Source organism: Pseudorca crassidens, chromosome 2 (assembly GCF_039906515.1).
Source record: "Pseudorca crassidens isolate mPseCra1 chromosome 2, mPseCra1.hap1, whole genome shotgun sequence".
Lineage (NCBI taxonomy): Eukaryota > Metazoa > Chordata > Mammalia > Artiodactyla > Delphinidae > Pseudorca > Pseudorca crassidens.
In genome coordinates this window covers 158,384,047-158,399,663 of record NC_090297.1, presented here as the reverse complement: position 1 = coordinate 158,399,663, position 15,617 = coordinate 158,384,047, and the positions used below count along the sequence as shown (strand labels likewise).

The 15,617-nt window shown below is 36.3% G+C and overlaps 1 protein-coding gene across 5 annotated transcripts in view; it reads left to right on the top strand.

Moving 5' to 3' along the window:
- AKT3 (AKT serine/threonine kinase 3) overlaps positions 1-15,617 on the top strand; it is a 397,729-nt gene that overhangs the window by 174,787 nt on the left and 207,325 nt on the right. For all 5 annotated transcript variants that reach the window (XM_067729502.1, XM_067729501.1, XM_067729504.1 and 2 more), the window contains one exon: positions 827-938. In XM_067729502.1, coding sequence (XP_067585603.1) covers positions 827-938 — 112 coding nt within the window. The remainder of the gene's footprint in view (positions 1-826; positions 939-15,617) is intronic.

The window sequence follows — 15,617 nt, the reverse complement described above, 5'->3', positions numbered from 1 at the left end:
TTAATACTTGAAGACCAGAGAAATTAATTGACTTGTCTAAGCTTGCATCGTTAATGGTAGGAAAAAAAGTTGAATCCAGGCACAGTAGTGTTGAAATCCATACTTTTAGCCACTATGCTATGTTCCTTTTCTTTGAAGTCTTCCTAGATATAGATAATTGCTGACAGAATTTATCACTTCTGACTGACTGGCTCTAGGTACTATAGATTACTAAGAGTTTTAGGGGGTGCATACTGTCAAAGGCTTATAATCTAGGTAGGGATAAGGATACCTTCTTAAAAATGATAAATAGTAATATAAGATACTCTATGCTAAGTGAAAAATGAGGGGTACAATAATAAATAATGAGAATGTAGAGTGGAGAATGTAGTGAGAATGTTATGAGAATATAGCTTGGGGAATTGTCAGTCTAGGACCAGGTTGTTATAAAAAGCTTCATGGAAGGAGTAGAATTTGATCTGGACTTGAAGGACAGGTATTCTTTTGGCTGTTGGGGATTACATATGGTTAGGGGTAAAATAAATGGAAAACATTCCAAATAGTAGTATTAGCTGGATCAAAGGTATAGATAGAGGAAAGAGCAAGATGTATTTAAGGAAAGTTTAATAGTCCAATTTGGCTGGTTAATAGAGCATGTGACCAGAATGGGTGATGGATTGGAAAGGAATACTGAAATTAGGTTATGAACAAACAGCCTTGAGTGGAGATCCATAGAAATCGGTAAGGTTGCAGTGGTTTGTTTAGAATAGAACTCTGTACTTCTCAACTGTTTACTTCTTGGTTTAAGTATAAGTATATTCAAAGAGACATTTTATTTTATTTCTAGAATGCCAGTTAATGAAAACAGAACGACCAAAGCCAAACACATTTATTATCAGATGTCTCCAGTGGACCACTGTTATAGAGAGAACATTTCATGTAGACACTCCAGAGGAAAGGTAAGAAACTCATTTTTTCCATTTTGTGAAAAAGTGACAATCAGTCAAAAGGTGTATATGTATCTGACTTGACCATTTGTAAATATCTGTAAATATACTTGTAAAATGCTATAGTCCCCTAATTATTCTGTTTCTGGTATAACAGATAAATGACAGGCTTACAAAAATACTAAATCAAAACCTCTAGAAGTGCTATAAGATGTACTTTTTAACAGAAAATAGAGCATTTAAAAGTTAAAATGTAAATTAAAGAGGACATTTTAATCACCAAGCTACCTTTTAAAAATTATGTAATTGATTGTGTTCATATTTGGAATTCTAAGGCTGGTGATGGCAAAAGGTTTCAAGTAGTGTGCCATTATGCAAGTGACTTCCTGGAGTCACTTGTCTCAGTTATGCTGAGAAGGATTCTGAGATTGGGTCTAAGCTCAGTGAGGAAAAAAAAAAATCGGGCTTGATTGGCATTGACTATCATCACTGCTAAAGAGGCGGGGTGGCAAAATGTTAGTAACTAGCACACCAACTTCATCAGGCCCACATTTCATCCTCCTGATCTACTGTCCTCCAATTCTGTCTTAATACCTTTTATCTGGTGGCTCTGATACTGAGTTAGGTCCAACAACCACAAAATCACTTTTCTACACGTTATCATATATGATCCAAATCAGAAACTTTGTGAAGTTATATGTTATTAGCCTTATTTTCCAAATGAATAAATTAGGTCCTAAGAGACTTGTCTAAGATTTAAAACAAAAACAACCTCTTCCCCAAATGTAGTAAATAGTAAAGTATTATTTTAATAATACTCTTTTCATCAATAAATAGTAAACAGTAATGTATGATTAATTACTTCAGGAAATATAGAAAAGAAGAAAAATAGAAAAAAATGAAAATTTACTCAGAATTCTAATTCTACAACCAGAGTTAGGGACTGATAATATTTTCTTTTATATTCTTCCAGTCTTACTCTGTGCAGATGTATTTAGGTCTTTGGTATACATAAAATTTGGTATGTCCTCCCTCCCCACACACCCTTGTCTTCCCTGGCCATTTCTATGTGCTGGGTCCTTAGTTTGCTTATGTCTCCACCCATAACCATTGTTGGGCTAGTTACCATGTATCTTTCAGATCAGAGCTTAAAATGTCACATTTCCTACAAAACATTCTCTGACTCTTATAGAAGAGGTAGGACTCCCTTGCTATATACTTAGTTATCTCCTTGTATCCTTTGTATCAAGTATATCTCCACTGTAATCTTTGTTTGCCTTTCTCATTTGACTGTAAGATTCTTGACTAGCAAGTATCATATCTTCCTTGCTCATTATTTTATATTTAGCACGCAGTCCAAGGTCTGACATAGTATTTGTTAACTGGCTGAATGAACAGAACTTTTCCCATGTCAGTATATAGTCTTTGAAAATATTATTCTTAGTGGGTTTATAACATCCCATTGAAACGTTACTTTTTTCATTTATGTTGGCAAAGCTAGACTTAAGCCATATCTTAATAATTATTACTAGTTTTTCAAAATAGTCTCAGCTTTTTTAGTACATTCTTTAAAAGTTTTGATTAAAAAACATAACATGAAATCTACATAACAAATTTTTAAGTTATGGTATAGTATTATGAACTATATGCACATTACTGTAGAGCAGATCTCTATATCTTTTTCATCTTGCATGGCTGAACCTCCATACCACTGAATGGCAACTCCCCATTTCCCTTTCCCACCCCTGTCAACCACCATTCTACTTTCTGCTTCTATGAGTTTGACTACCTCACCTTATAGATAGCTCATATAAGTGGAAGCATACAATATTTGTCTTTCTGTGATTGTTTCATTTCACTTAGCATAACGTCCATGTTGTAGCATATGACAGGATTTCCTTCTTTTTTTTAAGATTATAATGTTCCATTATACGTTTATACCATATTTTCTTTATCCATTCAACCATCAATGAACATTTAGGTTGTTTCCATCACTTAGCTATTTTGAATAATACTGCAGTGAACGGGGGAGTACAAATATCTCTTCGAGATCCTGATTTCAATTCTTTGGGATAAATACCTGGAAGTGGATTGCTGGATCTTAGGATAGTTTTATTTTTAAATTTTTTAATTAAAAAAAATTTTTAATTGAAGTATAATTGATTTACAGTGTTGTGTTAGTTTCAGGTATACAGCAAAGTGATTCAGTTATACATATAAATCTATTTTTTTTTCAGATTCATTTCCCTTATAGGTTATTATAAAATATTGAGTGTAGTTCCTGTGCTATACAGTATGTCCTTGTTGGTTATGTATTTTACATATAGTAGTTTGTACCTGTTAATCCCAAACTCCTGTGTTAATTAATCTTTTGAGGAGCTTCCATAGTATTTTCCATAGTGGCTGCGCCATTTTATATTCCCATCAGCAGTGCACAAGGGTTCCAATTTCTCCACATTCTCACAGTCTTATAGAGGCCATTCTAACAGGTGTGACATGATGTCTCATGTGGTTTTGACTTGCATTCCCATGTTGATTAATGATGTTGAGCATCTTTTCATATAACTGTGATCATTTGTATATCTTCTTTGAAGAAATAACTATTCAAGTCTTTTGGCCATTTTAAAAAGCAGGTTATTTGTTTATAGTAATCTCTTATAATCCTTTTTATTTCTGTAGTATCAGTTTTAATGTCTCTTCTTCCACTTCTGATTTTATTTGAGTCTTCTCTCCTTTTTTTCTTAGTTTAGCTAAAGCTTTGTCAATTTTGTTGATCTTTTCAGCAACCCAACTGTTACTTTCATTGAATATTTCTATTCTCTCTTTTGTGTGTTTCTGGTCTAATGTTTATTATTTTCTTCCTTCTGCTAACTGTAGGCTTAGTGTGTATGTATAAAGTTAGGTTGCTTATTTGAGGTCTTTGCTCTTTTTTAATGTAGACATTTATAGCCAAAAAACTTCCATCTTAGTACCACTTTTGCTGCAACCCGTAAGTTTTGGTATATGGTATTTTTGTTTTCATTTGTCTCAAGATTTTTTTATTTCTCTTGATTTCTTCTTGAATTCATTGGTTGTTCAGTAGTATGTAATATGCACATATTTGCAGATTTTCCACTTTTCTTTCTGGTATTGATTTCTAGTTCTATCTCACTGTGGTCAAAAAAGATACTTGGTATGATTTCAGTCTTCTTAACTTTGTTAAGACTTTTTTATGACCAAACATGTTATCTATCTTGGAGAGTGTGCACTTAAGAAGAATGTTTATTTTGCTGCTGTTGGGTGGAATGTTCTGTATATGTCTGTTAGAGCACTTTGATCTATATAGCATTGTTCAAGTTCTGTTTCCACATTGATCTTATGTCTGGATATTCTATCTGTTATTAAAAGAGGGGTTTTGAAATCTCCTATTATTGTAATGCTGTCACTTCTCCAGTTTTGTTAGTGTTTGTTTCATATATTGCTGTCTTGTTGAGTTCACACATATTTATAATTGTTATATCTCCCTGGTGAATTGACCATCTTATCGTTATATAATGTCACTCTTTGTCTCTTGTGACAGTTTTTGATATAAAGTCTATTTTGTCTGGTGAAAGTATGGTTACCCTGCTCTATTTTGTTTATCATTATTTAATATCTTCTTCCGTTCTTGTACTTTAACCTATGTATATCCTAATATCTAAATTGAGTATCTTTAGCATATCATGGGATCTTTGTTTATTCATTCAGCCACTCTGTATCTTTTTATTGAGTTAAATCCATTTACCTTTTTAAGGTAATTACTGATGGGGATTTGCCATTTTTTTAATTGTTTTCTGTTTGACTTGTTTCGTTTTTTTTTTTTTTTGGTGCCTCTTTTCCTCTCCTGTCATCTTCCTTTGTGTTTCATTGATGTTTTTGTATTAACATGCTTTGATTTCTTTCTCATTTTCTCTTGTGTATTTCTTATAGGTATTTTCTTTGTAGTTACCCTAGAGCTGATATAAAATATCTTAAAGTTATAACAATCTATTTTAAAATGTTAATAACTTAACTTCAGTTGCATACAGACCTCTACTCTTTTACTTAAATCCTCATACTTTATGTTCTTGGTGTCATAATCACATCTTTTTATATTGAGTATCCATTAACATGTTTCTATATTTATAGTTTTTTAAATACTATTTTGTTTTTCTTTTTTTGCGGTATACGGGCCTCTCACTGCTATGACCTCTCCCGTTGCGGAGCACAGGCTCCGGACGCGCAGGCTCAGCGGCCATGGCTCATGGGCCCAGCCGCTCCGCGGTATGTCACGAACCCGTGTCCCCTGCATCGGCAGGCGGACTCTCAACCACTGCACCACCAGGGAAGCCCAGTTTTTTAAATACTTTTGTCTTTTAACTTCTGTACGAGAATTAAGTGACTTACATACCATTGTTACAGTATTCCGATGTTATGTATTTTAAATATCTTTTTGTGTTTCTGTCTAGTGTCCTTTTGTTTCAATTTGAAGGACTCCCTTCAGCATTTCTTGTAAGGCAGGTCTAGTAGTGATGAACACCCTCAGCTTTTGTTTACCTGGGAAAGTCTTTATTTCTCCTTTATTTTTGAAGGAGAAAGTTTTGACAATTATTTATTCTTGGTTGGCAGTTTTTGCCTTTAAACACTTTAAATATATCATTTCACTGTCTTCAGACCTGCAATGTTTCTGCTGAGAAATCCACTGATAGTCTTATGGAGACTCCCTTGTAGGTGATGAGTAGCTTTTCTCTTGCTTCTTTAAAGAGTCTCTCTTTGTGTTTGACTTTTGACAATTTCATTATAATGTGTCTTAGTGTAGACTTTTTTTTTGGTTCATCCTAGTTGAATCTGCATGTCCTCTTCCTTTCACATATTTGGGAAGTTTTCAGCTATTATTTTTCCAAATAAGCTTTCTGCCCCCTTTTCCCTTTCTTCTCCTTCTGGGACTCCCGTAATGCATTTAATGGTCCATTTGATGGTACCTCATATGTCCCTTAGGCTTTCTTCACTCCTTTTCATTCTTTTTTCTTGTTGCTTCTTTACCTGGATAGTTTCAAATGACATGTTTTTGAGTTTGCTGATTCTTTCTTCTACTTGATCATGACTGCTGTTGAACCTGTCTGTTTAATTTTTCAATTCAGTTATTGTATTCTTAACCTTCAATTTAAAAATATATATTCTCTCTCTGGTGATATTCTCATATTGTTCAAGTATCATTGTACTGAGGTCATTGAGCATCTCTCTTACAGTTATTTTGAATTCTTTGTGAGATCATTGATATACCTCTTTGTCTGTAGGGTCTGTTTCTAGAGAATTATTTAATTCTCTTAATTGGGTCACGTTTCCCTGTTTCTTCATTTGTCTTGTAAGTTTGTGTTGGGATCTGCACACTTGTAAAAACAGCCACCTCTCCCATCTTTAGAAATTGGCTTTGTGCAAGGAAAGATTCTACAGATTCCAGCTACAGATTCTAGTGAACTCTTCAGCATTGTCTGTGGATGTGACTTCTCTGGATTGGTGCATGTAAATCTCCAGTTAGAAAGACTTGCGGGTTTCTTTTTTCAGGAGCTCATAATCTCTTACTCCTTCTAGTGCTTGTCTCCAGTACTGCAGATTCTCTGGAGCCACTGCAAGTCCCCTAGCTCTGTTTCGTTCTCAGCACTACCTAGGCTTCTAGATTATGCCAGGTCCCATCAGTGCTCCAAGTCAGATGAGACAGAACCCAGTCCCATGGGCAGTTCCCGAAAAACCAGACTATTGGATGCACACTGAACTCTTCTCTTTATCCCCTGAGGGAGAGGCTGCTTACTTGGGATACAGGAGCCTCTTAACTGATTTTTGGATTTCTCACAAAGGAAATTAATCTATGTATTGTTATTGAGTCACTGTCTCTTTGGGGGGAAGGAGGATCTAGGGCTTCCTATTCTGCCATTTTTCTGATGTCTCCAGTGCATTCTTCAGGTTATTTTTTTAAGGTCTAAAGAAAATCTTTATTAGTATTTTATTTTATTTTATTTTGGCAGTACGCTGGCCTCTCACTGTTGTGGCCTCTCCCGTTGTGGAGCACAGGCTCTGGACGCGCAGGCTCAGTGGCCATGGCCCACGGTCCTAGCCGCTCCGCGGCATGTGGGATCTTCCCAGACTGGGGCTCGAACCCGTGTCCCCTGCATCGATAGGTGGACTCTCAACCATTACGCCACCAGGGAAGCCCTTTATTAGTATTTTAAATGAACTGCCTTAAACTTATAAATTAATTTGGAAAACATTGATACATTTATAATATTTAGCATTACACTAGAGTACATGCTGTTTATATTTACTTAAATACTTTGGTAGAGTTTTCTCTCTGTTTGAAACAGCGAGCTAATTTGTAGCTATTTCATATTTTTATTGCTTTTGTGATTAGGATGTTTGTCATTATTTTTTCTTATTTCTTGTGTCTAGAACGAAAGCTGTTGGTTTCTGTTTATTGTGTAACTCAAAACATTTATTCTTTTGTTGACATAGCATCTTCAGGTAACACCAGTTTTGTCTCTTCCTTTCTGATCATATTGTCTATTATTTCTCTGTGTTTCTAAGCAATATTTAATAATTTTCATGACAGCAGAATACTTTTTTCTCCAATTTTAATAAATGCACTTCAGAATATTCACTGTTAAATATGATTTTTTTAATATACTTTATTATGTCATACAGGAACATTGACATTATGAAACAAGTCATTTTCTTTTCTTATAACTAATCACTTTGTCACCACCATGCCCCACTACACTCACACCCCCAATTGCATGTTCACACATACATGCCCCTTGTGTTATAGCTATATTTATTTACCTGTAGTTTACCAAATACTAATAGTGGGTTCTCACATCACCTGGAGCTCTTTCTGGCTTTTTTTGCCCCTATGAAAGGAATACCTTCCTTTGTCTGTCTGTTCCTCACATTCTCTTCCTGTACCAACTCATTGTACATTTCCATTTATAAATCACCTTTTTCTTTTGATCCCCATCCCAAACTTTCCATTGTTTTTCTTAGACACCACTGTACTCAATACATACTTGTTATATTTTACCTGTAACATCTTGTAATACTTATTCACAATACCAGTAGGCTTCCCCTATCACTGTAAGTTCTCCCTACTCCATGTCTTATTTGAGCTTTAGCAGCACTCATATATTAGATATTTTAATTAAATACTTGTTTCACATAAATGATTAGCTTATGAAAATTATTTAGTTTTTGTATAAGTGATATATACTTTAAGATGAATACGTTTTCATAGGGGTCTCTGTTCTGTTTTCTAAATTGATTGCATTTTCCAACATTACATAAGAATTAGAAAATTGGATACCTTCTTTCAGTTAGTGAAATACTTGGGCCCAATATTCTTTTATACACACACACACACACACACACACACACACACACATCTGTGTTGTTCACTTATGGTGAATTAGGTAATTTTGGTTAGTAGTCCAGCTAAGAACTTACTAGAAAAGCTGGACAGAATTTTCACAAAAAGGGTTGGGGGGAGGTGACATCCAAGAGCCAATAAGGCTGTGAAGAATTATGGGTCAAAACACTCTGGAAGAAAGAAACTCAGAAAAGTGAGCCCACTCTTTCTCTAGGGGTATCTGCCAATTCTAGAAGACATGTCTGAGATGTTAAGATTTGGAGTAACTGTCAGATCTGTGAATCAAATTTTGGAATCTGGGGCCTACCAAAAGGAGACATGGTAAATGACTATATTTTAGGTTGGCTTTCTAAAGGACTATACCCTAGAATAAAATGTAAACTGGATTTAGACTTACCTTTTAAGGATTGAAGTCTAGCATTAAATTATCTCATTCCTTAAATTTGGTTAACATAATCCCCTTTCGCGAGTCTCCTACAAGCCTGCTAAAAGCAAATCTCTAAAAGAAGATTATATCTTATTAGGCCTCAAACTATTTCCTTTTTCATGTACATTGTTCAATACTCATTAAAAAAAAACAAGTATACAAATATTCAAGACAGTTTGGCCAAAACCACAAAAACAAAATAGACAACAGAGTCAGATTCATAGGGGCTTCAGATAATGGAGTTATCAGGCAGATTAAAATAAATATGTATTAGTATGTTCAAGGAAATAAAAGTTAAGGCTGAGAAATTCAGCATAGAGCTAGAAATTATAAAATAATGAATAAAATGAGAATTATAAAATTAAAAATAAGATATTTAAAGTTCTTAGTGTTAGTGGGAGGTTTTAGTAATAAATTTGGCCTAGCATTAGGGAAAGTTAGTGAACTCAAAGATATGGTTCTAATAATATCCAGTTGAAAAATGAAAAGATAGAAGGATAGAAAATAAAGATAAATAAGAGCCAAATGTAAGATAAAGGGAATGCAGTGAGATGGGCTTACATAACACACATTTGGAGCCTCAAAAAATAAGGGTGAAAGAATGGGGCAGAAAGTATTTGAAGAGATAATGGCTGAAAACTTTATAAAATGTCTAAAAAGATATCAAATCACTTATTCAAGAAGTCCTATAAATCTTATGGTGAAAAAATAGAAGGAAAACCCACCTAGTTTTGTTAGACTTTTGAAAACAAAAGAAAGTGGGCAAATCAACAAAGCACATAGAGATAAAAGATACTTTGCCTTCAGAGGAGCAACAATGAGATCAAGAGGTAAGAGATCAACAGAAACCACTGACATGGAATGTATAGAATGGAATGATAGTCAGAGTTAATGTGCTGAAGGAAAATAAGTGCTAATGACCTAAAATATTTTCCAGAAATAAAAGTAAAATGAAAATATTTCAGTTGAATATTTTAATAATTTCAGTCAAATATTGATAACAATTTAAGAGGTATGGCCAACATGGTGGAGAAGGGAGACGTTGAGCTCTACTCCTCCCACAGGCACATCAGAATTGCAACTGTTTACAGATGAGAACAACCTGAAGACTAGCAGGAGAGATTTTTCAAAACTAAAGGTATAAAAATGGGTAGGAGGAGTGGAGACAGTTGCAGAGGTTCTCCCCAAAGGGTGAGAGGTCCAAGCCTTACCTCACGCTCCCCAGCACAGGGATCCTGCACCAGGAAGAGGAGCACCCAGAATGTCTGGCTTTGAAAGTGAGCAAGACTCACATATGGGAGAGCTGGAGGACTGTAGGAAACAGACTTGCTCTTAAAGGGCTCATGTAAAATCTCCCAATGCAGAGGCCACAGAGGCAGTAATTTGAAGGGAGCCTGAGTCAGACCCACTTGCTTGATGACCTTGAGCCTCCCAGAGAGGCAGAAGGCAACTATGACTCCCCCTAGGGATATAGATGCTGGCAGCAGCCATTTTGGAGAGCTCCTTCTACCAAAAGGACACTGGTGCTGGTAAGCAGCATTTTGAAGTTTTCCCTCTAGATTATCAGCACTGGTAGCTTGCCCACCCATCAGCCAGGAAGCACCAGCATGGAACCCAACAGGTCCTGGCTCTGCCCACCAGCCCCAGGGCCCCACACACCAGTGGGTCTGGATCAGCCTTGGGAGCCCTCAGGCACCACAGTCAACCTACTAGCAGGCCAGTAGCATCACTGGGACCTCCCAGAACCCACAAACAGCTGGCTTGGGACATGACCTAGCTATCCCACCAACCGGGTAGCACCCAAATACCCTGGGCCCTGAAGCTGGTGACCCCAGAACCTGGCCTTGACCACCAGAAGATAAGAACTAGCCTCAGCACCTCCTGGACCATGAAGCCAGCTGTACTGGGACCCAGCCCCACCCACTAGTAGGCTGGCAGCCTCCACATGTCAGGGCCTGTTATCCAACCAACTCGGGGGTCAACACCCCCTACCACTGTGCCTATGGTGGTCAGCCCTGCCACAAGAGAAGGCCCATACAGCCCACATGGAGGCACCATATAGCTCTGCTGACCAGAGGGAGGTGTGCTGCTAAGCCCCATATGATGATTCCTACATAAGTCCATTTCTCTAAACTGGGAAATGTAACCAACCTACCTAATACATAGAAATAAAAACAGAGAATTATGCAAAGTGAGGTAGCAGAGAAATATATTCCAAACAAAGGAACAAGATAAAACCCTAGAAGAACTAAGTGAAGTAGAGGAAAGCAATTTACTGGATAAAGAGTTCAAGGTAATGATCATAAAGATGCTCAACATACTCAGGAGAAAAAAGGATGAACACAGTGAGAAGTTTAACAAAGAGTTAGAAAATGTAAAGAACAACCAGAGAAAACTGAAGAATACAATAGCTGAAATAAAAAATACACTAGAAGGAATCAATAGTAGATTAGATGATAGATGGAAAGATCAGTGAACTGGAAGACAGAGAGTAGTGGAAATCACACAAGATGAACTGAAAAAAGAAAAAGGAATTTTAAAAAATAAAGTTAGTTTAAGAGACCTGGGGACAACATCAGACATACTAACATTCACATTATAAGAGATCCCAGAAGAAGAGAGAGAGAGAAGAGAGAACTTATTTGAATAAATAATAGCTAAAAACTTCTTTAACCTGGAAAAGGAAACAGACATCTGGTCCAGGAGACATAGAGGCCAAAATAAAATGAACCTAAAGAGATTCATACCAATACATACTGTAATTAAAATGGCAAAATTTAAAGAAAGAGAATCTTGAAAGTAGCAAGGGAAAAGCAAGTAGTTATGTACAAGGGAACGTCCTTAAGACTATGAGCTGATTTTTCAGTAGAAACTTTTGCAGGCCTGAAGGGAGTGTCGTGATATATTTAAAGTGATGAAAGGAAAAAAATCCTACAATCAAGAATGCTCTACCTAGCAATGCTGTCATTCAGATTTGATGGAGAGAGAAATAGTTTTATAGACAAAATCTAGAAGAGTTGAGCAGCACCAAACCAGTTATACAAGAAATGTTAAAGGGACTTCCCTGACTGGGAAATAAAAGACCACAACTAGAAAATATGAAAATTAATAAAGGAAACATCTCATTGGTAACCAGGCAAATATATAGTAATGATGGTACATCAATCACTTTTTTTTTTTTTTAACATCTTTATTGGGGTATAATTGCTTTACAATGGTGTGTTAGTTTCTGCTTTATAACAAAGTGACTCAGTTATACATATACATATATCCCCATATCTCTTCCCTCTTGCGTCTCCCTCCCTCCCACCCTCCCTATCCCACCCCTCCAGGCTGTCACAAAGCACCAAGCCAATATCCCTGTGCCATGCGGCTGCTTCCAACTACCTATCTACCTTACTACGTTTGTTAGTGTGTATATGTCCATGACTCTCTCTCGCCCAGTCACAGCTCACCTTCCCCCTCCCCATAACCTCAAGTCCGTTCTCTAGGAGGTCTGCGTCTTTATTCCTGCCTTACCCCTAGGTTCTTCATGACATTTTTTTTTCTTAAATTCCATATATATGTGTTAGCATACGGTATTTGTCTTTTTCTTTCTGACTTACTTCACTCTGTATGACAGACTCTAGGTCTATCCACCTCATTACAAATAGCTCAATTTCGTTTCTTTTTATGGCTGAGTAATATTCCATTGTATATATGTGCCACATCTTCTTTATCCATTCATCCGATGATGGGCACTTAGGTTGTTTCCATCTCCGGGCTATTGTAAATAGAGCTGCAATGAACATTTTGGTACATGACTCTTTTTGAATTTCGGTTTTCTCAGGGTATATGCCCAGTAATGGGATTGCTGGGTCATATGGTAGTTCTATTTGTAGCTTTTTGAGGAACCTCCATACTGTTCTCCATAGTGGCTGAACCAATTCACATTCCCACCAGCAGTGCAAGAGTGTTCCCTTTTCTCCACACCCTCTCCAGCATTTATTGTTTCTAGATTTTTTGATGATGGCCATTCTGACTGGTGTGAGATGATATCTCATTGTAGTTTTGATTTGCATTTCTCTAATGATTAATGATGTTGAGCATTCTTTCATGTGTTTGTTGGCAGTCTGTATATCTTCTTTGGAGAAATGTCTATTTAGGTCTTCTGCCCATTTTTGGATTCGGTTGTTTGTTTTTTTGTTATTGAGCTGCATGAGCTGCTTGTAAATTTTGGAGATTAATCCTTTGTCGGTTACTTCATTTGCAAATATTTTCTCCCATTCTGAGGGTTGTCTTTTGGTCTTGTTTATGGTTTCCTTTGCTGTGCAAAAGCTTTGAAGTTTCATTAGGTCCCATTTGTTTATTTTTGTTTTTATTTCCATTACTCTAGGAGGTGGGTCAGAAAGGATCTTGCTGTGATTTATGTCATAGAGTGTTCTGCCTATGTTTTCCTCTAAGAGTTTGATAGTTTCTTGCCTTATATTTAGGTCTTTAATCCATTTTGAGCTTATTTTTGTGTATGGTGTTAGGGAGTGATCTAATCTCATACTTTTACATGTACCTGTCCAGTTTTCCCAGCACCACTTATTGAAGAGGCTGTCCTTTCTCCACTGTACATTCCTGCCACCTTTATCAAAGATAAGGTGTCCATATGTGCATGGGTTTATCTCTGGGCTTTCTATCCTGTTCCATTGATCTATCTTTCTGTTTTTGTGCCAGTACCATACCATCTTGATAACTGTAGCTTTGTAGTATAGTCTGAAGTCAGGGAGCCTGATTCCCCCAGTTCCTTTTTTCGTTCTCAAGATTGCTATGGCTATTCGGGGTCTTTTGTGTTTCCATACAAATTGCAAAATTTTTTGTTCTAGTTCTGTGAAAAATGCCAGTGGTAGTTTGATAGGGATTGCATTGAATCTATAGATTGCTTTGGGTAGTAGAGTCATTTTCACAATGTTGATTCTTCCAATCCAAGAACATGGTATATCTCTCCATCTATTTGTATCAATTTTAATTTCTTTCATCAGTGTCTTATAATTTTCTGCATACAGGTCGTTTGTCTCCTTAGGTAGGTTTATTCCTAGATATTTTATTCTTTTTGTTGCAATGGTAAATGGGAGTGTTTTCTTGATTTCACTTTCAGATTTTTCATCATTAGTATATAGGAATGCCAGAGATTTCTGTGCATTAATTTTGTATCCTGCCACTTTACCAAATTCATTGATTAGCTCTAGTAGTTTTCTGGTAGCATCTTTAGGATTCTCTATGTATAGGATCATGTCATCTGCAAACAGTGACAGCTTTACTTCTTCTTTTCCGATTTGGATTCCTTTTATTTCCTTTTCTTCTCTGATTGCTGTGGCTAAAACTTCCAAAACTATGTTGAATAATAGTGGTGAGAGTGGGCAACCTTGTCTTGTTGGAAGACAAGATCTTAGTGGAAATGCTTTCAGTTTTTCACCATTGAGGATGATGTTTGCTATGGGCTTGTCGTATACGGCCTTTATTATGTTGAGGAAAGTTCCCTCTATGCCTACTTTCTGCAGGGTTTTTATCATAAATGGGTGTTGAATTTTGTCAAAAGCTTTCTCTGCATCTATTGAGATGATCATGTGGTTTTTTTTCTTCAATTTGTTGATATGGTTTATCACATTGATAGATTTGCGTATATTGAAGAATCCTTGCATTCCTGGATTAAACCCCACTTGATCATGGTGTATGATCCTTTTAATGTGCTGTTGGATTCTGTTTGCTAGTATTTTGTTGAGGATTTTTGCATCTATGTTCATCAGTGATATTGGCCTGTAGTTTTCTTTCTTTGTGACATCCTTGTCTGGTTTTGGTATCAAGGTGATGGTGGCCTCGTAGAAGGAGTTTGGGAGTGTTCCTCCCTCTGCTATATTTTGGAAGAGTTTGAGAAGGATAGGTGTTAGCTCTTCTCTAAATGTTTGATAGAATTCGCCTGTGAAGCCATCTGGTCCTGGGCTTTTGTTTGTTGGAAGATTTTTAATCACAGTTTCAATTTCAGTGCTTGTGATTGGTCTGTTCATATTTTCTATTTCTTCCTGATTCAGTCTTGGCAGGTTGTGCATTTCTAAGAATTTGTCCATTTCTTCCAGATTGTCCATTTTATTGGCATAGAGTTGCTTGTAGTAATCTCTCATGATCTCTTTTATTTCTGCAGTGTCAGTTGTTACCTCTCCTTTTTCATTTCTAATTCTATTGATTTGAGTCTTCTCCCTTTTTTTCTTGATGAGTCTGGCTAGTGGTTTATCTATTTTGTTTATCTTCTCAAAGAACCAGCTTTTAGTTTTATTGATCTTTGCTATTGTTTCCTTCATTTCTTTTTCATTTATTTCTGATCTGATTTTTATGATTTCTTTCCTTCTGCTAGCTTTGGGGTTTTTTTGTTCTTCTTTCTCTAATTGCTTGAGGTGCAAGGTTAGGTTGTTTATTCTAGATGTTTCCTGCTTCTTAAGGTGGGCTTGTATTGCTATAAACTTCCCCCTTAGAACTGCTTTTGCTGCATCCCACAAGTTTTGGGTCGTTTTGTCTCCATTGTCATTTGTTTCTAGGTATTTTTTGATTTCCTCTTTGATTTCTTCAGTGATCACTTCATTATTAAGTAGAGTATTGTTTAGCCTCCATGTGTTTGTATTTTTTACAGATCTTTTCCTGTAATTGATATCTAGTCTCATGGCATTGTGGTCAGAAAAGATACTTGATACAATTTCAATTTTCTTAAATTTACCAAGGCTTGATTTGTGACCCAAGATATGATCTATCCTGGAGAATGTTCCATGAGCACTTGAGAAAAATGTGTATTCTGTTGTTTTTGGATGGAGTGTCCTATAAATATCAATTAAGTCCA